The following is a 23,025-nucleotide window of genomic DNA, read 5'->3' as shown; positions in this document are numbered from 1 at the left end:
TTGGCAATAATTGTGTATTATATAAATATAGTATTATTGTTATTGTTGTTGTTATTATTATTATTTAGCAACCGCTCACTTGTTCATAAATAGTCTCACGGATTTATTTGTCTTGCTGCACTTTCAGGGCAGGCGCAAGTGTCTTCATCCTGGATTTGGGGCCCCATCTTTGAGCTGAAATTGACACAAAGCCAGCCCTCTGCAGTCCGAAGGTATCCGGCCAGGCTCCGCCCCCGCCCTGGAGGCCGCCAATCAGTTCCCAGAACGACCCCCCTCCTCGCCCTCTTCCCCCCCACCCAACATTCCACCTCCCAGGCCTTGTCCGCTTGCTCAATCCTTTCTCTGCTGAGAAGTTCTTTTCCTTGGGAACTGCCGCTGCCCTCTCTTACCCAGTCTTCTCTACCCCCTACCCCGCGCTGCAGGGTTCAGCGGGACAAACGGTGAGTGGTGGTCAGAGATAAATTATGGACCAGGAGAGGCCTGGAGGTGTCACAGGCCACCCCGAGCGCAGGTGGTCGGCGGGAGAAGAGAGATGTGAAAGCCCTGGGAGGCTATCTGTGTGCTTGTGGGGGTCAGGGGAGTTAGTGGGGCCTCTGCATGTCCCAGATGGGAGGGTGGCAGAGGTGTTTCACGCAGGATTCCTTGCTGTTATCTCTGGGATCCTTCTCTGGTGTCTCCCTGTAGCTCGGCCTCTATTTCCTTCTTGCCACATCGTTATTCACCCTTGCTCATCTGGAGGCGTTGACCCACTATTTTCTTGTGATTTTTTTCTTGTGCTCCACAGGAGCCATTGTGATTTGAGCTAAAAAGTACCATGGATTGAGGCGATGTCACCTCCTGTGGCTTGTTCTTGAATTATTAAAGTATAGCGTGCCTCTTCATAATTCCCCTCCTCCCAAGGTTAAAGTCCTCACCTATTCAAGGACAGTATGTGGGGCCCCAGAGTGTTGTGGTGGGGGAGGGATGTGCAAGGTAAGGAGGGCTGGTGGTGAGAGTGGGTGCAGGGAATCCTGTGGAATATTTAGTCTGGAATGCATTTGGCCTTCAGGTAAGTGCTGAATTATACAGTTACCAGATAAACAGCCCTTGAGCTGCAATATGGGCCTCTGTATAAAAACTTGCTGAGTTGACTCAACCTGCAATGGAGGGAGAAGTCCTTAAAGGAGGGAGAAAATGATTTACCAATGGGACAGTCATGGAAAGTATTGGAAGAAATGAAGATTTAACTAGACACAAAGGACAGAATATCTGTCTAGCTGACCATCCATCCTTTTTTACTCCAAACTATTTACTTGTCAATTAATTTCATTTCAATACAGTAGTCCCTATCTTCCATTCTGTGGTTTCCATTACCTGTGGTTAAACCAGGATCTGAACAGAAAACCACGATCTATTAAATAGAAAATTCCAGAAATAAACAATTTTAAATTGCATACTGTTCTGAGTATCATGATGAAATTTGGCACTATCCCTAGCCTTCTCAACCGAGATGCCTTGACCAAAACATCACTGTCAGGTATCATGGTACTTGTGTTCAAGTAACCCTTATTTTACACATCAATTCTTTGCAATATGGGCCTCTGTATAAGAACTTGCTTCCCCCTGAGTAAAAGCAGAGAGAGAACATGAAAGCCAGATTTTTTTGTAACCTAATCTCAAAAGTGACATCCCATCAGTTTGCTATCTGTTCATTAGAAGTGAATCACTAGTTTCAGTTCACACTCAAGGGGAGAGGGTTATACAGGAGCATGAATACTCAGAGCAGGGTTTAATGGGGGCCATATTAAAGGCTGCCTACTACAGGGCATATTAATGGGTAATGTCTTCTAACATTCTCTTACATGACTTCTGGTTCACATGGGCAGGAGTTTCCACCAAGGCATTGAATTACTGAGTTATATAAGATTTGTGTATGTTCAACATTATTAGGTTACTAGAGGCCCGGTGCACGAAATTCATGCACGGGGGTGTGTCCCTCAGCCCAGCCTGAACCCTCTCCAATCTGGGACCCCTCGAGGAATGTCCGACTGCCCGTTTAGGCCCAATCCCGCTAGGATTGGGCCTAAACGGGCAGTCGGACATTCCTCTCACAATCCAGGACTGCTGGCTCCCAACCGCTCGCCTGCCTGCCTTCCTGATTGCCCCTAACCGCTTCTGCCTGCCAGCCTGATCACCCCCTAACCACTCCCCTGCCAGCCTGATTGATGCCTAACTGTTCCCCTGCCAGCCTGTTTGCCCCTAACTGCCCTCCCCTGCAGGCCCAGTCACCCCTAACTGCCCTCCCCTGCAGGCCTGGGTCCCCCACAACTGCCCTTCCCTGCAGGCCCAGTCGCCCCCAACTTCCCTCCTCTGCCGGCCTGGTCACCCCTAACTGCCCTCCCCTGCAGGCTTGATCGCCCCCAACTGCCCTCCTTTGTAGACCTGGTCCTTCCGAACTGCCCTCCCCTGCTGGCCATCTTGTGGTGGCCATCTTGTGTCCACATGGGGGCAGCCATCTTTGACCACATGGGGGCAGCCATCTTGTGTGTTGGAGTGATAGTCAATTTGCATATTACTCTTTTATTAGATAGGATTTCCAAACTATTTTCAAATGTTGAGCCGGTCTGCACCCCTTTCAACAATAGATGAGAGTCCCTGTTGTTCTACATACTTGTCATAACTTGGTATTATGAAATTTCATTTTTAGCCAGTCTGGCAGGAGTGAAATAGCATTCCCTTGTGATTTCCATTAGCATATCTCTGATAAGTAATGAAGTTGACCATCTTTCCATACATATGTTGATAAGCTGTGGTGCTTTCTCTCTGTGATAATTCTGGGCTTTGTGTGTGTGTATTTTCTCATTTTCATATTGGGTTGTTTGTCTTCTTCTTATTGAGTCATTGGAATATTTTCTTTTAGTATATGTGCTGCCCAAGCAAGCACTGGAATGCTTTCATTATATAAACTGAATGCTAATTAATCCATTGTAAGCAATATATGCTGGAAATATCTGCTTTAAATTTGGTGCTTAGCTTTTCTTTCTCTGTAAGTCTGTCTCTCTCAATGAACTAATTTTTGAATTTTTATTTTAAGTGACCAGTACTTTCTTTTATAATTTTTCTTGAGAAAAATGATTTCTCAAGGTAGTAAATTAATTTTACTATATTTTCCTCTAAAAGATTTTATAATTTTGCATTTGGCAATTAGTCTTATTCCACCTGGAAATTGATTTTTATATTTTCTATTCCATATGGGTAATTAATTATCCCATCACCAGTGAGTGATCGGCATGAATCAAGTTTTTCATATATGCATGAATTTGTTTCAAGCTCCTTACTCTCTTTCATTATTTGTTTAACTGCACCAACACTAATATTAGTTTTAACAACTATAGTTTTGTAATTCTTGAAAGATTTTCCCACCTCTTTCTGACGTTTTAACAATTCTTGGATCTTTGATCCTCCATATAAATATTTAAATAACAAAACAAGAAACAAGCAAACAGACAAACCTGCTAGAATTTTGATTGGTATTGAATTAATTCTATATATCAATTTGAGGAGAAATGGCCTCTTTAAGATGTTGAATGTTTCCACCTATGAACTTGGTATATACTGCTATTTATTTAGCTCACCTTTAATGTTTTTTAAGGCTTTGTAATATTTTTCATTGCTTTCCTTTTTCTCATTTTTGTTAAACTTATTTATACATACATTATTTTTATTGCTATTGTAAATTATTTATTTTATAAAAATTATATTTTGTACCTTATTATTGCTGGTGTGTAGAAATCTAATTGCTTTTTATATATTGACTAGTTCCCAGTGCACGGATTTGTGCACATTGAAAGGAAATTAATTAGAAGAAACATTTTAATATTGCTATTCACCCTTTCTCTATAATAGAAGTATAACCAAATTCATGATCGACAATGACAGATCAAAACACATACATACAATTGGCGCCAGCAAGAGCTTTATATGTATCGCACATGTGCTAGTCAACTTAGCCTTTTATATATAGAGAATAAAGTTGCTTAATTAGACCTGCTTTTTGATGTAGCTAAACTTTTTCCAGCCCAGTGAAGCACCCCAACTTCTCTTTCAGGTAATTGTCAGCAACAAAGCAGTAAATATCAACACAAAGCAGATCATTATTGTAGATCATGCAGGGAGAACAAAGGGTAAAATATTTAACTGTAGCAGTGTTTGACTCTATTCTGTGCAGTGAGAAAACCTGAAGTCATTTTCAATTTCCACCATTTCTTTCTTCTTTTCAGTTGAGTCAAGTTTCTAAACTTTCTAAATCTCCATTTTCTGGCTAATGAAAAGAAAATAGGATTCTACCGAATCTCCTATCTACTTACTCCAGGACTTCTGTGAGGATCAAATGAGATGAGGCACATGTAAACACTTCACAAACATTTGGTTAAATTGTAAAATGTTTGCACCTGGCTATAAAGCAAGTCAGGTTCTTAGGCTGAAGAAACTCCAAGGAGGCTAGTCGCTAGGGAGAGGAAGCCGGGCATTGCTACATGACATCATTACCCGGCACCCACAGCGACTGTTTCCAGGTTGGGCTGGCCTGTGTTGGCTGTGATTTGGTGGGATGTCGCTTCGGGGTGGTGGTGGGTCCTGTGTCCCACTTGGGGGAAGCTGAGTGTTGCTTGTTGGCACCAGGTCCATGGTGCCTTTTATTTTTAAATGGCCAATGTGTGACATGGCAGCTCCTGTGATAAGTGTCTGCCCCCTGGTGGTCAGTGCACATCATAGCTACCGGTTGGACGGATGGAGAGTTAGCCTTTTATATATATAGATTATATGTCAAACTTGATAAACTCCATTAATAATTCTAAAATTACCTATAGAGTTTTTTTAGATTTGCTACACAAGTGGTCATATCATCTAAAAGTAATAATAGTTTATTTCTTCCTTTCCAATCTTTATAACTTTAATTTTTTTTCTCTTATTGTCTTAGTGCATTGGCTAGTACATCCAATATAATGTTGAACAAAATAGGGACAGGCATCTTGTTTTATGCATAAGATAATAAAGATTTCACCCTATCAACTTTAAATATTGCATTCAATATGGTTATTTTGTAACTGGATCATGTCCAGAAATTTTATTGCCCAGACCAATGTCAAGAAATTTTTCCCTATATTTTCTTCTAGTAGGTTTACAGTTTCAGGTCAAATGTTTAAGTCTTTAATGAATTTGAGTTAATTTTCATATGGTGAAGTAAGAGTCCAATTTCATTTTTCTTCATGTGGGTATTGAAGAAACTATCCTTTCCCCAATGTGTGCTCTTTGCACCTTTGTTAAAGATCAGCTGAATATGAATATGTGGGTTTAGTTAGGGGCTCTCTTCTGTTCCACTGGTCTATAAAACTGGTTTTTATGCAAGTACCATACTGTTTTGATTACCATAGCTTTGTAATATTGAAATCAGGCTCTGTGATGCCTCAATTATTCTTACTTAAGTTTTCCTAGGCTATTTGAACTCTTTTGTGGTTCCATATGAATTTTAGGATTTTTTTTTAATTTCTGGGGACAATGCCATTGGAGTTTTGATAGGGTTTGCATTGATCTGCAGATAGTTTTGGCTAGCATAGACATTTTAACATTATTAATTCAAAAAAATCTATGAACATAGAATATTCTTTATTTATTTGTGTCTTCAGTTTCTTTCATCATTGTTTTATAGTTTTCAGTGTAAATCTTTTACCTCCTTGGTTAAATTGGTTTCTAACTATCCTATATAATAAAAGAGTAATATGCAAATTGCCCCTAATGGTGGAATGACCGGTCACTATGATGCGCACTGACCACAAGCCGGGCTGACAGCTGTGAGCACAGTGGTGGTAGTGGGAGCCTCTTTCACCTCCTTGGCAGCACTAAGGATGTCTGACTGTGGCTTGGGGAGTGGGCCTAAGCCACAGTTGGACAGCCCCTAAGGGCTCCTGGGCTGCCAGAGGGATGTCTGACTGCCAGCTTAGACTCTATCCCCTGGGGAGTGGGCCTAAGTCAGCAGGTGGACATCCCCCGAGGGGTGCCAGATGGCGAGAGGGTGCAGGCCGGCCTGAGGGACCCCCCCCCCACCCAAGTGCACGAATTTTCGTGCACTGGGCCTCTAGTTCCATTATAAATAGGATTATTTTCTTAATTTTCCTTTTAAATATTTTGTCTTTGATGTATGGAAATCCAACTGATTTTTTTATATTAATTTTGTATTCTGCAACCATATTGAATTTGCTCATTAGTTCTTACAGGTTTTTTGGTAGAGTCTTCAGTGTTTTCAATATACAAGATCATGTCATCTGCAAACAGAGATGATTTAACTTCTTCCTTTTCATATGGATGCTTTTTATTTCTTTTTCTTACCCAATTGCTCAGGGTAAAATTTCCATTACAATGTTGAAAAGTAGTAGTAAGAGTGGGACTTCTTGTTTTGTCCCTGATCTTTAAGGAAAAGGTTTCAGCTTTTCACCTTTGAGTATGACGTTAACTGTGGGCTTGTAATATATGGCCTTTATTATATTGAGGTACATTTCTTGTATATCCAATTTGTTTAGAGTTTTTGTCATAAACAGATGTTGTATTTTGTCAAATTCTTTTTCTGTATCTACTGAAATGATTACTATATGATTTTATCCTTCATTCTGTTGATGTAGTATGCACATTTGTTGATTTGCAGTTGTTGAAGCTTCCTTGCATTTCTGGAATAAATCCCACTTGATTGTGATCTATGGTTCTTTTAGTGTACTGTTGAATTCAGTTTGGTAATATTTGCGCAGGATTTTTACTTCTATGTTCATCGGGGATGTTGGCCTATAATTTTTATCTTGTAATGTCCTTTGTTTGTCTTTGGTATCAGGGTAAGAGTAAGGCTCAAACAATGCAATAACTTTAAAAACAGTTTATCTTTATTAACCCTCATCTTGCAGCTGTGCTGTTATATATTTATTTTATTTTTGTATGATTTTATATCTCACAAGCTATTATATTTATTTAAACTGTTAATTTTAACACATTTGCCCATGTATTTACTCTTTCCAGCATTCTCTATTCTTTCATATAGTTTTTGGCTCCTACCTGGGATAACTTTCCTTAATTCCAAGGAACTCCTTTTTGTAGTTCTTATACTGTATTGCCAACAAATTCTTTCAGCTTCTGTTTATCTAAATTGTCTTTATTGTGCCTTTATTTTTGCTGTGCATAGAATTTTAGATTGTTGGATTTTATCTTTCTTTTTTTTTTTTTTTAACAATTCCATTATGTTTTAGTTCCATCATTTCTTTTGAAATGCCCACTGTATTATTGTTCATTTGAAAGGAAAGTATCCTTTATGTCTGGCTGGTTTTCAATTTCCTCTCTGAATTTGGTTTTTAGCAGTCTGACTATGATGTAGCTATAGTTTTCTTTGTATTTATTCTACTTAGAGAATGTAGAGTTTTTTCCATTTGAGTTTTGATGGGTTTTTTTTTATCCCTTCTGGGACTCTAATTACACATAATTCATAACTTTTTACCATATCTCATACTTCTATTATGCCCTTTCTATATCATTCCATCTCTTTGTGCATCATCCTTTCTTTCTGTGTTATTTTTGGATAAATTTTATTAAACTTTGTTACTGTTCACCAATTCTCTGGTCATTTGTATCTAATATGCTATTAAAGCCAACTATAGAATTCCTGATTTCAATTATTATGTTTTTATTTTAAAGTTTCCATTTTACTCTTTTCTGAGTTTTAAATCTATACTGAAGTTCTCCAGCCTTTTTTCTGTTATATGTGAACATACTATTCACAGTTAATAGAAAGTCAGTTCCTGTCTAAGAACCACCTGTGAGTCTGTTTCTATTATCTGTTGTTTTCCTGAGTTCTTGGCAATTGATCCTAATTTTTAGTCTCCCTCTAAATTTTCAGTTGGATGTAGTATGTCATGAATAAAAATTATAAAGTTCTGGTTGATGTTATTTTTCAAACAGAATTTTTTCAGGGGTAGGGGCAAGATAAAGTACCAGTAGATTAATTTCACACTATCAAGGGCTAGTTTTACACTTTCGTAGAACTGGTCCACTTTAGTTTTTTCCTTTATCCAAGAGCATAGTCATTATTCCTAAGGTGTCATTCTTATTCATATGTTGTGGAAATTCTCATATCTCACTGAAAGCAGAGTGTGTTGATAAGTATCATTTACTTCGGTGGAAGTTGACCTCCACTGCTTTATTCCCAGAACAGTGCAACTACTGAAATGACTGTTCAATTGTTTTAGCATTTTAGCCACTCTTTTCTGCAATTGGGGTGAAGGATAGGGAAAGAGGTTGGGGGGAAAGCCTTCCTGTGCATGCCTAGCTTTGGAGTCAGCCAGTGATTTAAGAAGAATGTATATTAGATTTTTAGATTCACTTCTCTGAGATTTCTTCTTCTGTAAAGTTTTGTGCTTTGAGTTCCAGTGGTTTGGTAATCTGAAGCCAGTCAGACTGACACTTTCCACTTGGCCTCAGTTACCCTGCAGTGTGAACTGGAAAATGCCCGAAAGGAAAAAGCCATAGTGAATGTGGAGCTAATGTCCTATTTTCCTTCCCTCAAGATCAGAACTTTTCAAATCCTATTTGTTTTGTTGGCTCTTCAGAATCTTCCATTGTTTCCTATATTGTGTTCAACTTTCATTGCTATTTTCAGCAGGAGGGTTTTTCCAAACAAGGTATTCTCTCAGTGTCAGCATTGGAAGTCTCTCACTGTTTTATCTCACATCTCAGATTATCAAAGATTATTTTATTTCTTCTTGAGCTACATCCTTTAGAATTTCTTCAAAACAGACCTTTTATAATAACACTTCAGTATTTGTTGGTCTGAAAATAAAATTTTAAGAATCTTGCAATAGAAGACATGCCAGGGTGCCCTATCAGTGAGAAAGCAGGAAGGGTAGCACTTGGGTAGCTTCTGGTTTTAGACTATATGGCTGGTGCTACTTTGAACACTGTAGTACATGTCTTTTGGTGGCATGTGTGTGCATTTCTATTGGGTATATAAATAAGAGTGAATAGCCATGTTTGTTTGTTTTTCAAAATTATTTTTGTAACATTTTAAAAATATGAAATGTCTAAAGAAAAAAATTACTGGTCTATCCTCCCAACTTCCTAAAGTCACTAAATATGTCCTTATTTTTCTGTTAGGTAGACATAAACATAAAAAACAGAATCAGCTCTGGCCTGTGTGGCTCAGTTGGTTGGGCATTGTCCCATGCATCAAAAGGTTGCCAGTTTGATTCCCCATCAGGGCATATGCCGCGTGTAGCAGGCTCGATCCCCAGTAGGGGGAGTGGATTGATGTTTCACTCTCACATCCATTTTTCTCTCTCCCTCTCCCTCTCCCTCTCCCTCTCCCTCTCCCTCTCCCTCTCCCTCTCCCTCTCTCTCTCTCTCTCTCTCTCAAAAAAAAAATGAATTAAACAAATAAAATCATAGTTTTTCACTGAAAATATAGATTGAAAGAATTCCTCAAGCTCATCCTTTTTAAGAACCACATAATATTTTGTAGTATGATTTTTAATAAAGTGTTCATTCATTCCTATGTTGCTGAGTATTTATACAACTTAATATTTTAAAAGTTATTTCAATACTTTAAAGATTTCATGGTAGTCTCTATTACTCAGGGCAGAAACTGGAAAGGAAAACAGAAACTCTAGAGGAATTATAAACAGGGAATGATATAAGATTTAAAACTGAGTTATTAATGTTAAGTCTGAAACAGAGAAAGAGAGAAAAGAACCCACTGAAATTTGGGGAGCTATAGAAAGAAAAGGTTTAAAGGAGGAAATTAAAGGAGCACAAAGAAGAGGAGGAAACTTTCAATACAGGAAATTTGTAATTAATAAGTTTTCTACATCAAGTTGCTATTTGGTTTTTTTCTTTTTTTAAAATATATTTTTATTGATTTCAGAGAATAAGGGAGAGGGAGAGAGAGAAAAATAGAAACATCAATGATGAGAGAGAATTATTGATCAGCTACCTCCTGCATGCCCCCTCCTGAGGATCAAACCTGCATCCTGGGCATGTGCCCTAACTGGGAATGGAACTGTGACCTCCTGGTTCATAGGTCAATGCTCAACCACTAAGCCACACCATCCAGGTTGTTTGGTTGGGGTTTTTCATTTGTTTGTTTTTAGGAGTGATCCTAGGATTGCCTTCCTCAGCACATCCATCTATTTTGTCCATCATTCCATCAAGTGGACATTACACAGTACCTGTTCATGGCTACATTAAGTGGAGAATCAAAAGAAGGAAAAAACACAGTTCTTGGCTTACGCTTACTCTAGTTTGAGGATTGTAATGAAATCCTGAAGTAATTACAGGATGTGGTACTCTATCCCCTTTACCACTAAATCCACATTCCCGTGCAAGGTCCAGCCTGGACACTGTTTTGTGGTTGGGAGAAAGTTTTTTAATGATTTCTTCATATGGTCAGTTAGGAGCTCTGAGAACAGAGGCCAGAGAGATGATTGGTGAGGGGTAGGGAAACAGGAGAATTTCCAGAGTCCACACAAATCTTTCAGGGCTTTGGGACCAACCATAAAAAGGGACAAATGGTTTTTCCCCAGGATCTATACTTGAGCTCACAAAGCTAGATGGGGAGACACTGGTTCAAGGCAGGACCTGGTCAGGCATAAAGCCTGGTCCTGGCTCAAACATCAAGTGCTGGATTCAACTCTTACTTGATTAAAATGAGTCAGGACTAGGAACAAAGTTCAAGAAACCCACACAGAGGGAGAAATCATATTTATAATGAGTGGACACTACCAGCTGTTTGAGCAAGGATATTTTACCTATTTTTAGTTGATTAAATTTATCTATTTTTCTCACAAAATAATACATACTAATACTAAAACTTTAATGAGGTGTACAAAGAAAAATACTTATAAACTACTCTTTCCTGTCTGAATTACTGATTCTAATAGTTTGATGTAGGTTTTCATATAATTTCTATGTTTATGTAAGTATATAAAATATTTTTAAAGTTTTTTGTACAAAAATGCAAACTCTTCATTTTATTTATACGTTAAATGTTTATTTAAATTGAGTATAAATATAGCCCAACAGCTGGCAAATATATAGAGATATAACTCATCCTTGCAAATAGCTGTGTTTTATATAAAGATTTATCATAATTTATTACCCACTCCCTTGTTAGTAAATAGTCTCACAGATTTATTTTTCAACGAATTACCCTCCCACACTCCCGGTGCAGGCGCCAGTGTCTCCATTCTAGATTTGGGGCTGCATTTTGATGCAGAAACTTACACAAAGCGGGGCCACTGCAGTCTGGAGAGGTGGGGGCGACCAGGCTCCGCCCCCACCGCCAGAGCTGCCAATCAGTTCCCAGGAAGGCCCCCTCTTCGCCCCACTCTGCACCACAGACCACCTCCCCCCACAAGGCTCGCAGCGCCGCCGCCACCAATATTCTAATCCGCAGGCTGTCTGTCCCCTCCCTCGTCACATCTCTGCAGAGGAGTCCCTTCCCCCTCCTAAGAAGCCCGGTGTGGAAATTTCTGGACAACCGGTGAGTCTTGTTCAGTAATCGTTTCTGGAACCGGAGCAGGCCCGGGCGCACTGACCGAGTCCAGTGGTCCAGGGTGGAAGAGGGAGGGTCGGGCTGGGGCCTGGGGAGCACTTGGGAGCGGGTGCCTGACGGGCCGCGGAGGTGAGAGGGTTTGGGGCCTGAGACCGCTTGGGCCAAAGGAAGCAGATGTTTTTCAAAGAATACCTGCGTTTCCCCCTTGTCAGTTTCTGCGTTTTTCTACCGCGCTGCTTCTTAATTATTGCGTGCTGTATTCTCCTCCAGGAACCTAACTATCAGGAATCTGATATATCCCTGTATCAGAGGCTGACATTTTATCACCTTTGCTTCAGCTGTGGTGTGTGTGTGTGTGTGTGTGTGTGTGTGTGTGTGTGTGTGTGTTCCTTTCTAAGAAACAAAATCTAACAAGTAAGATCTTTCCCCCACCAAATCTCATGTCCCCTTCCTCAGAGGTAAGTCAGGTGCTATCCTTCCCATGTATATACGCGTTTTTTGTTGTGTTGTTTTTTTTTTCCTCTAAAACTCAGTATTTTGGGGTTCTACCTTGTGGTGCTATTAGTCCTAGCATTTCAGACCTGAAAGGGATTTAGCAAGCAAGTGGCCAGTCCGCCTTGTTTATCTGAGAACCCTTGGCCCTGGAGAATATCAAGGACCTGCTCACTGTCAATCAGATGGTCCTGGACTGATCGGGATCTTGAATTCGGGGTCTCTTGATTTCTCTTTCTGGTGTTTTCTCTATGTAAACCCTGCCACTGAGCTCACCTACCCACATTCCCCTTTGATTATTGTTTATATAAGTCAATTTGGGAAAAAGAGGTTGAAGGGAGATGGGGAAAGGCAATATGACTTTGATTGGAACCAAAACCCTCGTCAGGATTAAAAAGATATGCATTTTCCTGAACATGAAATATTGATTGTTAGGATGACCTGAAGAGTTGTTTTACTTAACAATCATACAGTCTTACTATCTGCCAGATAGTGATTGAAGAAATTTACAAATCCACTCACCTAATTTAAACCTTACAATAAATATGTAATATAGGTACTCATTTCATCCTCCCCATTTTATAGGTAATAACACTGAGGCATAAAGGAATTAAGTAAATTGCTCAAAGTCACTCAGCCCATAAAATGCAGCCCTGAGGTCTGAATCCTGGCCATCTGGTGACAGTCTGGGCTTCTTACCACTATACTACCCTGACTTCACAGGCTAGAAGTAGCACCTGAGCCAGGTGAAGTCACCACACTAAGTAGGAACTTGCAATTTATAGAAGGGAGGAGCATCTGTCAACGGATCATTAGAGAACGGGGAAAGAAATAGGGTTTGAAATGTACACTGAAGAATAAATTTTAGCTATCTGTTGTTTGAAATACATTATTTTTGATTTACAAAAGTAACATATAACAATGCAAACAATGTAGTGCTATATAAAAGTTGCCCTTCCCTGTTCCTCTGGTTAAATAGTATTATCACATAGAGACGTATCCTTCCCTTCTCCCACCATGATACAAATATGCACAGGGCTGTTTTTATTATAAAAATGAAAGCATACCAAATAATTTCTACAATTTTTATTTTTCTTTTGGCAATACTTCAAGTACATTCCTCCAAATGGATGGAGATCTGAGCTCTTCATAAGAATTGAATAATACCCATAGAATGTGCCCTATAGTTTGTTCAGCTTTTCCGTATCAGTGGCCAGAGAAGTTTATGTCTTGAATAAAACGGCCGGCCCCACTGCCACCCGAATGGGGGCCGCCGCCGCAGTGTCCAGCTGACAGGACCAGGACACAAAGAAGAGCTGTCCCCTGCCAAGCACCGCCCCTCGCTCGGTCCCGCCCTGGAGGAAGTGGGGAGGAGGAGACTGCTTGGGAACCCCTCCTCTGCTCCCGCTCCATCTCCTCCGCGCTCTGCGCTCCTCGCCTCGGCTCTGCTTGCAGAGAAGACCCCTCCCCGCCACACCGCGCGTGCCCTCTGCACCCAGCGCTGCCCTCCTTCTTCCCCCCACCCCGCCCCGCCCCGCCGCCCGGTTGTAAATTGCAGGGCGACCAGGTGAGTGGCCTCTTCGAATGCCAGCAGGCCCGAGGAGGGCCGGTAGCGGCGGATCGGCCTGGGTCTGGGGGAGGACGGTGCGGGCGGCCGAGGAGGCTGCTGGCGGACCTGCGTGAGCCCAAACCCGGGACAGATCTCTCACTGTTTGTGTCGCAGTCCTGTTCGCGATTGTTGTCTGCTCACGGGCTCTGCGTCGCGCCTGCCGCAGTGCTCCTCAGGGCGCTGATGTATGATGTTTATCTACCTGCTTTGTGTCGCTGAGTTATGCACAAGCCTGACGTAGAGGAACAGCATCTAATTCGAAGCTTTAGGGGATGAGAATACCGTGGCCCAGGAAGAAGGATGGGCTGGCTCAGAGTCACACAGGTGGCTGGTGACAGAGCATCACTCCTGCCCTACTGCCCTTTGATCTTTACCAACACCTTGCCTGGGACCAAGATCCCTCACCCACTAGCACAGGTCCCCTGGAGCCTGGAATGTGTGGTAGAGGGGCTACTGGTCCCTCCCAAACCTCAGCGCCAGCGGGCCTCCAGAATTCCCTGCCAACCCCAGCTTTTCCTCTCTGCGCCACTCCTCCCCTACCTAAGGCCCCCTCCACTCCTCTGACGTCACCGACTTGCTCTTTGTGGACTGGCTCTGGGCCTGGGAAGGACAATCTCGCCTGGGTGAGGGCCTGCAGAGGAAGTGAGGGAGAGGGATCACATACCAGAGCTTAGTAGTGACAGCCCCTGGGACTGTAGACCGCCTCTGTCCAGCACTGTGCATTTGGTAGGACACCCTCTGAGACAGTCTGATCGACAGCTAATAAGAGGCAGCACCAGAATTTTTAAAAATACAAAACAGGCCTTCTCCGCCTGGGCTAGTGGTCCTCCATTTTGCTGTTCGGCTGGGAGTCTGGCAGTGAGATAAGTGAGCAAATATGAGTGAGAAAGAGCCCCAGGGGAACTCGGGAATCCAGAAGGGAGTGTAGTAAGATCAAAACAAGGGAATAGAAAAAGTAAAGTTTTGAATGGTGCTTTTATGGGAATGGGGGAGGGAATGATTCCAGCGAGCTACAGGCAGACCTTCAGAGATAACAGGAATGGTCTGTTTTTTAAGCTGAGTAGTGGTATATGAGAGTCTGTTTAAGTTTTTAAATTATTTTATTATTATTTTACCATCTATATCCTTCCACATGTATTACATATTCTTTTACATTATGAATTAAACCATTTTTAAGTGAAAATCATTGAAATAAGATTGAGCTGGGAATATTTCAGACAGAATACAAAAGAGGTTGGACCCACCCTAATTCTGGCTTAAGAAAAATTCATGGACATTTTAAAACATATAAGGAAAAAGAAAAAGGTTTCATGGAAGAAAACGGCATGAAAAAGAGATCTATCAAATTGGATGTTTCTGACATGCATCATTTTTCAAGGCCAGGGTAGCTGTTTGCTAAAGAAGTCATCCTAGGTTGACCCTTATACCCACACCTTATATCCATCATTCATTCAATCCCATCTACAGAGTATCTATTCATTATCCTAAGAAATCCAAAGAATCTGACCTCACACTTGCCCTCCTTTTGGGATTTGAAATGAAATTATAATGTAGGATATGGTACAATAAGCAAGACAGGCCCACTGCCCTCCTTCCTATCTATACTTATGTACTTCCTTAAGGGAAACCCTATTTAGGTACCATGGGATCACTTTGTGGCAGGGGTAGGGGATCTGTGAAGCTCTCTCCTTGAGTTATAAGTTGTGCCTGGGGTACACTCTGTTTTAGAGGTGACTTGGGTTGCAGAAAGTTGGTGGGCCTGAAAGAGAGGATCCATGGAAGTAGAAGCAACGATGAAGAACTTCAGGGGAGAAGTAAAAGGGGTTTCTCCAGGCTGTGTCTATCTGAGCTCACCATGCTTGGAGGACAAACAATGACACAGACATAGAGAGGAGGCATTTGGTTCAAAAGTCAAGTATCAGAGTTACCCATAGCTGGTTAAAGTGGGAACAGAACCAGCTGCAAAGCTCAAGGAACCCCCACAGAGAAAAATCAAATTTATTGGTGGACAAAGGCACAACTTGTTGGGAAGTGAAGAAGATATTTTGGGACAAGTAAGATAGGATCAGTTGGTCAATCTAATTTATATAGTAAATTAGTGTGTATTTACTAGGTTCATTGAATTTATATTACCTGTGCTATTTTTAATTGTAACAGTAATACAGAAAACAATTGAAAGGATGCAGACTTGTATAAAGAGAAAGAATACTGTTTGCCTCTTCCCTTCCTAATGTTAGTATGTTGAAATGTAGCTTCATAGATTTTCTACCTATATAAGAAACAGGGACTTAACAGGCTTATCTGTTGCTGGTATGTAAAAATGTGGACTCCAGAACTAGATTTCCTGTGTTTGAAGGCTGGTTCCACCACCACCTGTGTTACTTAAGCAAGTAACAGATTCTCTGGAGGGCAGGTTTTCATTTTCTTTGTGGTTTTGCCCATATATAAATAGGGAAAGTGACAATACATACCTCATCAGGATTAAACAATTTATGTAAAGCACTTATAAGAATGCTGGGAACCTGGTTAGCACTGTCTTGTCATTACTACTACAAAAATTATTAGTTCTACTACTATTATTATTTACATCCATACCAAAATGGGTTTGTGTCCTCTATATTATGATGATTTGAAAATTTCACTTAAAATATACCTAGGGCATTCTTCTAGGTAGGTACAAAATAGATGTAACTCATTCTTTGTAATAGCTATACGATACTCTAACATGCATATTATCATGCTTGACTCAAGCATTCTCCCTCTCAAACGCTGTCTTGCCATGTACACAGCATTGGTGTCAGACTAGGGCTGACCCTGCAGCCTCACTCTCCGGGAAACAGGCAAAGAGAAAGGGAGCCCAGGCATACCCCACTCACCTTGGGTCAGCAGTCCAGCCCAGAATGGTAGAAGGAGGAGACCCATCAGGAAAAACCCTCCTCTTTTCCCTAGTCCCCTGCTTTTCAGATCTCCAAGCCACCTGCCTATCCCTTGTCACTTCACAGATATTTCTTCTGGGAACTAGCTCAGAGGACAATCAGACAAAAATGTGAGTTCCCTGTTCTGGATGTTTGCTGAATAGCAACACCAGAAACAACATAGTCCCAGAGAGAAGAGGTCTAAGAGTTGCTTTCCATGGGGAGTGTATGGGTGGCTGGTGGGGGCTATGCCCCAGGGTCGTATGTTGCAGCACAGTGGGCTATGGGGGCAGGATATGTGGATAATAAGGATATGTGGTTTTGGGTTAGAGATCCTGTCTATACCCACAGGAGTCAAAACTAGTTCCAAGAAACATTCCTTGTCATTTATCTATCTCCATTTTTAGGTCAGTTTTTGTGAAGACGAGCATCCTTGTATATATACTTTAATAGAGCTACTCTTATTTCTAAGAAAGGTTAGTAGAAGAGGGGTCACTGGTCTAAGGATAGGTACACCTTTGAAACTGATTGCCACTGTTAGATGGTTGTCAGTTTTTCAGCCCTTTCAGCAGATGTGACATCCCCAAAGCCTTTTGGACATTAGACATTATTAGCTGCCTTTGTCTTATTCACTTTCTTCTCTGTCTTCACCACCTCCTTTTTTGACAATATGGGTAACATACATTATATTTTCCTTTGCCTGACCAGTGACATTGAGTATATTTTCATAGATTAACTGGCCATATAAATTCCCTCTTCCGTGAATATCTTCTCTTAGAAGGATAAGATTTCAACAGGTAGAAAGACGTGGGAGAGGGAGCAGGATGAGACAGAATGGGAAGAGAATCTAAAGTGAAAGCGGGGCATGTCCAGGGATGCCCTGTGTTCTGGAAGCTGTGGAGAGACTGTGGCAGGAGATACAGCTGGAAAATTAAGGAGCAGCCAACCCTGGAAGCCTCACACCCCAGTACTGCTCAGATTTTCCCCTCTGGGCCAAGATGAGGTCTAAGGGTTCTCTTCTGAGAAATAATGGTGGCTTTAGAAGAACAGAGGTGACAACAGGTAACTGGTGACAGAGAAACTGGATCAGTTTAGTGAAGGAGTGAGTTACTGAGGACCTGAACTAGGTTAGTGGCAGCGTGATTGGGAATTGTGAATGAGGACGTTGACAGGATATGGAGCAGGGGCAGGAGGGACACAACTGTGACTCTGTGGCTTGCTGTCCTGGTTATTTGTGAACACCAGGAGGAGCAGGGAAGGGACAAGCTCTTATTAACGAATGCTGATTGTATCTTCTAAGTAGTTCTCTGGCGTAGAGGTTATCCTCTTTAACAACTAGGGACATCAAGCTTGGATAATTACCTAAGAGAAGCTAGTTTGGAGAGAAAAGAATATATGTAAGACTTCTTTAGTTTTAGAGACTGATGCCAATCAGAGAGTGGCTCTTGCACAGGGGCCTTGAGTTGGTTTATCTGTTCTTCACCAGTCACATCAGGACCAGGGCCTTTCCATTGTGGCCTGGGGAAGGCATGGTACCTGTGCCAAGGGCTTTTTCAAGGGCTCACAGGAATACTTGAGAACTCAATAGAGTACTAATTAGTATTAGCATTGGCTCCAAAATTATGAAAACTATAAAAATCAGAATCAATAAATGCTTAATTTACTGTTTGTAAAATCTAACATTAGGTTAGGTTTTTTGTTTATAAGAATTTTCTATTATGCACATATTCAGTTTACATTTAACCAAATAATCATAAGAAAGCATACATAGATATGTGTATTTCTACATTTGCATATACATATATAATAAATAATTGAATATTCATAAATATAATAAATAATTGAAAGACACTTAACCTATGCAATTTCCTTTAATCCTCAGGACAACCTTATGTGATAGATCCTATTATCCCTACTTAATGAGTGAGGAAACTAAGTCTGAGATGAGTTGCCTGATTTGACAGTTAGTAACAGCAAAGCTGAGATTCAGACCCAGACAGCCTAACTCCAGAGCTGAACTTGTAATACCTTGAGAATGAACTTGTTCTCTGACAAAGGAAATAGAAAAATGGTAAGTGCCAAAAGATAAAATCATAAGGAATACCTACATTTTCAGAAGAGGTAAGAGAAGGAAAGGAAGTAAATGGTTCAAGAGGTGGCAGATAATGTGGGCTTGGGTCATCAGGTTAGAGGTGGTGAGAGCCTCAGGAACCAAGAGAGCAGTACTGCCCAGGGCCACTGAGTAGGGTGATCAGTGAGGATGACAAGCCTTGGATGTTCACAGTATGGAAACACATCTGTCCTTGGGGAACTGTTTCAATAAAGTGGATACAGTGGAGATAAGAATGTAGAGTGTCCTTAGTGGGGTGCTCATGTGTAGAAGTCGAGGATTTTTGTGAGTACACATCCACAGACATACACACCTTCCTCCACCTGGACAGGTGCAAGTAAGCATCTGCCATAATTTCATAACTTGTTGCCTTCTGCTTATCTGGGAACTGGACTCCAGCCACAGAGGACTTCTGCTTTCCTCTTAGCCTGGCTGTGACTGTGGCCAAAGCATTGTCTCTGAGGACCCAGACTTTTCAGACTGAAATTCTGGGTTCCCCAAGCTAGGATTAATAGGATCAGTGTGGGAGCCGAGTCGGGGAGGGAGAGGGGTGGGGAAACAGCAAGCTGCATCACTGTATTAGTTTCTGGGGGCTGCTGGAACAAATTACCAAAAACGAGGTAGCTTAAACAACAGAACAATATTCTCTCACAGTTCTGGAGGCTTATGAGTTTTCAGTCCAGGAGTTGGGAAAGTTGTTCTTTCTGGAAGTTCTGAAGAAGAATCTGTCCCATGCCTCTTTCTAGTTCCTGGTGTTTGCCAGCAATCTTCGGCATCCCTTGGCTAGTAGATGTTTCATTCCAGTCCCCGTGTCCTCTTCTCATAGCATTCTCTCCTGTCTATTTGTGTCTCTGCCCAATTTTCCTCATCTTATGGGGACACCAGTCATTAGATTAGAGCCCCCTCAAATCCAGTATGACCTCATCTTAACTTGCTCATATCTGCAATGTGACCTATTTCCAAATAAGGTCACATTCACAGGTTCTGGGGCTTAATACCTAAACATACTGTATCTCTTTGGGGTCACAGTCTTTACTTCTGTTTGTTACCTTTGGTGACAAAAAAGCATTGAGCCCTTTTAATTTGACCCCAAGAGTTTAAGAGGACAGAGTGCTATGGGGTCTCCTAGATTGGAGACACTGCCACCCCTGGTGAGTGCCTGAGTCATTTCACGCTGTCAATCTTATCAGGGTGATCGAAGAATTGCCCTGGCTAGTGGAGGAATGACCTGATTTGTTTGTTTGTTTATCTGTTCTTCACCAAGCTGAATCTTTGCTTTCTCTCTGCAGAAGCCCATAGCCATGGCGACCCCCTCAGCTGCCTTTGAGGCCCTTATGAATGGAGTGACAAGCTGGGATGTCCCTGAAGATGCCGTCCCGTGTGAACTGCTTCTTATTGGAGAGGCTTCCTTCCCAGTGATGCTGAATGACATGGGCCAGGTCCTCATTGCTGCGTCCTCCTATGGCCGAGGCCGCCTGGTGGTGGTATCCCATGAGGACTACTTGGTGGAAGCCCAGCTCACTCCCTTTCTCCTCAATGCAGTGGGGTGGCTTTGTTCTTCCCCTGGGGCTCCCGTAGGTGTACACCCATCCCTGGCACCTCTGGCCAAAATCCTCGAGGGCTCTGGAGTGGAGGCAAAGCTTGAGCCGGAAGTGAAAGACTCCCTGGGGGTTTACTGTATTGACGCCTACAATGAAACCATGACTGAAAAGTTGGTCAAGTTTATGAAACATGGAGGAGGTTTGCTCATTGGAGGCCAAGCCTGGGATTGGGCCAACCAAGGCGATGATGAAAGGGTTCTGTTCACATTCCCTGGGAACCTCGTGACCAGCGTGGCAGGCATATACTTCACTGACAACAAAGGAGACACAAGTTTCTGTAAAGTGTCTAAGAAGATGCCCAAGATTCCAGTCTTAGTTAGGTGAGTACATTACCTCAGTGGGGATTGGTCCCAGTTAAAAAACAGACACTGTATTTGTGTTCAGGTTATTTCTAGACTATCAGAAGAGAATTTGGCGGATTCACCATAAATCAACCAGATTTTTAAAATATCCTTAGTCGCAGGAAGGGCAGGGTCTCCATTGCAGCTGCCTCCTCAGACCAGACCACTTATCTCTTTGAGGGGAGAAATTTCTTAGTGACCATTATGTCCCTCAGCATCTAGCTTAATAAAATATATTGCTGAATCCTAGAATTGTCATGACAGATCTGGAAAGGTTCACAGAAGAAGGTTGCTTGCAACTGAAATGTGAAGAAAAGAAAATGGACAAGAGGGACCCCATAGAACAGTCTAGAGCAGCGGTCGCTAACCGGTGGTCCTGGGACCACTGGTGGTCCGTGAGGTCTGAAAGGTTGGCGACTGCCGGTCTAGAGAGCTGTGGCAAAGATTTTCAAATGTCTACCCAGGTGGGATTAGGATCGCAGTGAGAAGCTGAGGTAGCAGAAAAGATAGCACCAGTAATATATGTTATATCTAGGAGTTAGGAGAGGATTTTATTTCTGAGGACAAAAGACCTGATGGTAGAAAATGAAGGAGGTACATGATGGGTACAGAGACAGCTACACTGAAAGTCTTTGAGAGCACTGACCAGCCTGTTCTGTTCACATTGTGCTCCCACCCCTCTGACAGTGCTGAACAGAGTAGGTTGGTTGGTGGTCGGTAAACTTGTATTGGAAGGATGATTGAAAGAGATTAGAAGCTGGAAGTCCCTAAGGAGTAGAAAAGGTGTGCCAGGCCACACCCTATATTGTACATTAAAACTCTCAGCAGAGGTATTTCTGACCGATAGGAACAGAGTAAGATGGAATTGGGTGAGGAGGGCATACCAGAGTTAGTAGAGAGACAGGGAATGAGTGTCCTGGCATAGAACTCCTAGAACACCCCCCAGCTCTGTTCTCACATGTGCAATGAGGAGAGACACAGTTATTCAGAGGCATAGTGACTGATCAAATTGATCAAACTTCAGCTTACCAATGATCTTGATCCGAAGGAATGGGAAGGTAAGACTTGACCATAGTTCTATTTCTTACCTGCTTAATCCCCCTTAGTTGCCTTAAAAGATGTATTTCTCTACCAAAACCATGCCTCTTTTTTCTTTAGCTGTGCCTAAATCATCTCTCATCATCAGTGATTCTAATTTGGGGCTGGTTGGGTTGTCTGTCTGTGTATGTGTGTGTATATGCACACATGTATTTGCGCATGGGTGAAATCAACTTGAAGTCTAACTCTTGAGGAAAAAATCTGACTTAATTAGGGAAGTATATAGAATCTATTGTGGAAATTATGGGTTATTATATTGGTTATTTACTAGGTAAGATTATATCACACCTTTTGACTCTGGTTATACAGGTAGGTATATCATAGCATCACTCATATGGTAGATGGGTAATTTTTTTATTTGTTTATGAATTGATAATGACAATAGTGATTTTCCTGAGTGAACGGGCTGAAATGAAGTAAACAGAAGAAAATAAAAGGTACAATGGGTGTGTGTGTGAGAGAGAGAGAGAGAGGGGGGGGTATGAAATAATAATTAATGCATAGTTGATATTAGTAGGGAAAATGAGAAAACAATCCTCTCTCCTTTTCCCCACAGTTTTCTTAATATTAGCTCTCAAGTGCCCAATGCTGAAATATAAGCATTGAGCTATCTTTCTCCCACCTGGTGCTGTGGGGAAAAAACTATGCATTTTTCAAAATTCATTAATTGTACACCTAAGTTGAGATAATTTTACTTTATGTAAATTAAACTGCAATAAACCTTTAAAAATAGGTTCTTTTAATAGGACTTTGAAAAATAAAAAATCAGGATGTAATCAGATTCATGTATAAAGACATGCAATTCAGCATTATTTGTAATAGGGAAGAGTGGAATGACTAAATAAATTACAAAATTATTAACCAACCACCAGAAATACATGTTTCCAAGAATAGTTAAGGACATGGAGAAAATCTTTTGGGGAACACTACTAAATGAAATAAAGTAGGATACTAAACTGTTGTTCAGTATGTTCCTAATTTTGCTCAAAAAATATAGCTATGTTTAGAAAATATTACATAAGAAAAAGGCAAAAATATCACTAGTGAGATCTTTCGAATCTACATACATAAAAGCCTAAGCGACCGTTCAACGATTAACTATGACATGCACTGACCACCAGGGGGCAGACGCTCAATGCACAGGCATGGAAACATGGAACAGACTGATGAATCACAGAGGGAAGCGGGGAGGAGGGAGGACAGGAAGAGATTAACCAAAGACCTTATATGCATACTAGAGGCTCAGTGCATGGATTCGTGCACCAGTGAGGTTCCTTAGCCTGGCCTGCGGGGATCAGGCCA

General features: G+C 41.5%; 1 protein-coding gene across 4 annotated transcripts in view; it reads left to right on the top strand.

Annotated features, from left to right (window-relative positions):
• Window positions 1-308: 308 nt before the first annotated feature.
• The window catches only part of TCAF1 (TRPM8 channel associated factor 1), a gene marked incomplete at its 3' end in the record, with an annotated part of 48,696 nt that continues 25,979 nt past the window's right edge, over window positions 309-23,025 (top strand). Inside the window, exons 1-2 of one of the 4 annotated variants that reach the window (XM_080665413.1) lie at window positions 309-440; window positions 19,973-20,604. In XM_080665413.1, the coding sequence (XP_080521539.1) occupies window positions 19,985-20,604 (620 nt within the window). In that variant the 5' untranslated portion in view covers window positions 309-440; window positions 19,973-19,984. Of the gene's footprint in view, window positions 441-11,217; window positions 11,546-13,412; window positions 13,617-19,972; window positions 20,605-23,025 lie in introns of those variants that run through there. The other 3 variants (XM_080665410.1, XM_080665411.1, XM_080665412.1) reach the window with 3 other exon arrangements.

This window comes from Plecotus auritus (genome assembly GCF_963455305.1).
Source record: "Plecotus auritus genome assembly, chromosome: 4".
Classification (NCBI taxonomy): Eukaryota; Metazoa; Chordata; class Mammalia; order Chiroptera; family Vespertilionidae; genus Plecotus; species Plecotus auritus.
Note: the sequence above shows the minus strand (reverse complement) of the source record. Positions and strands in the feature narration are given on the sequence as shown.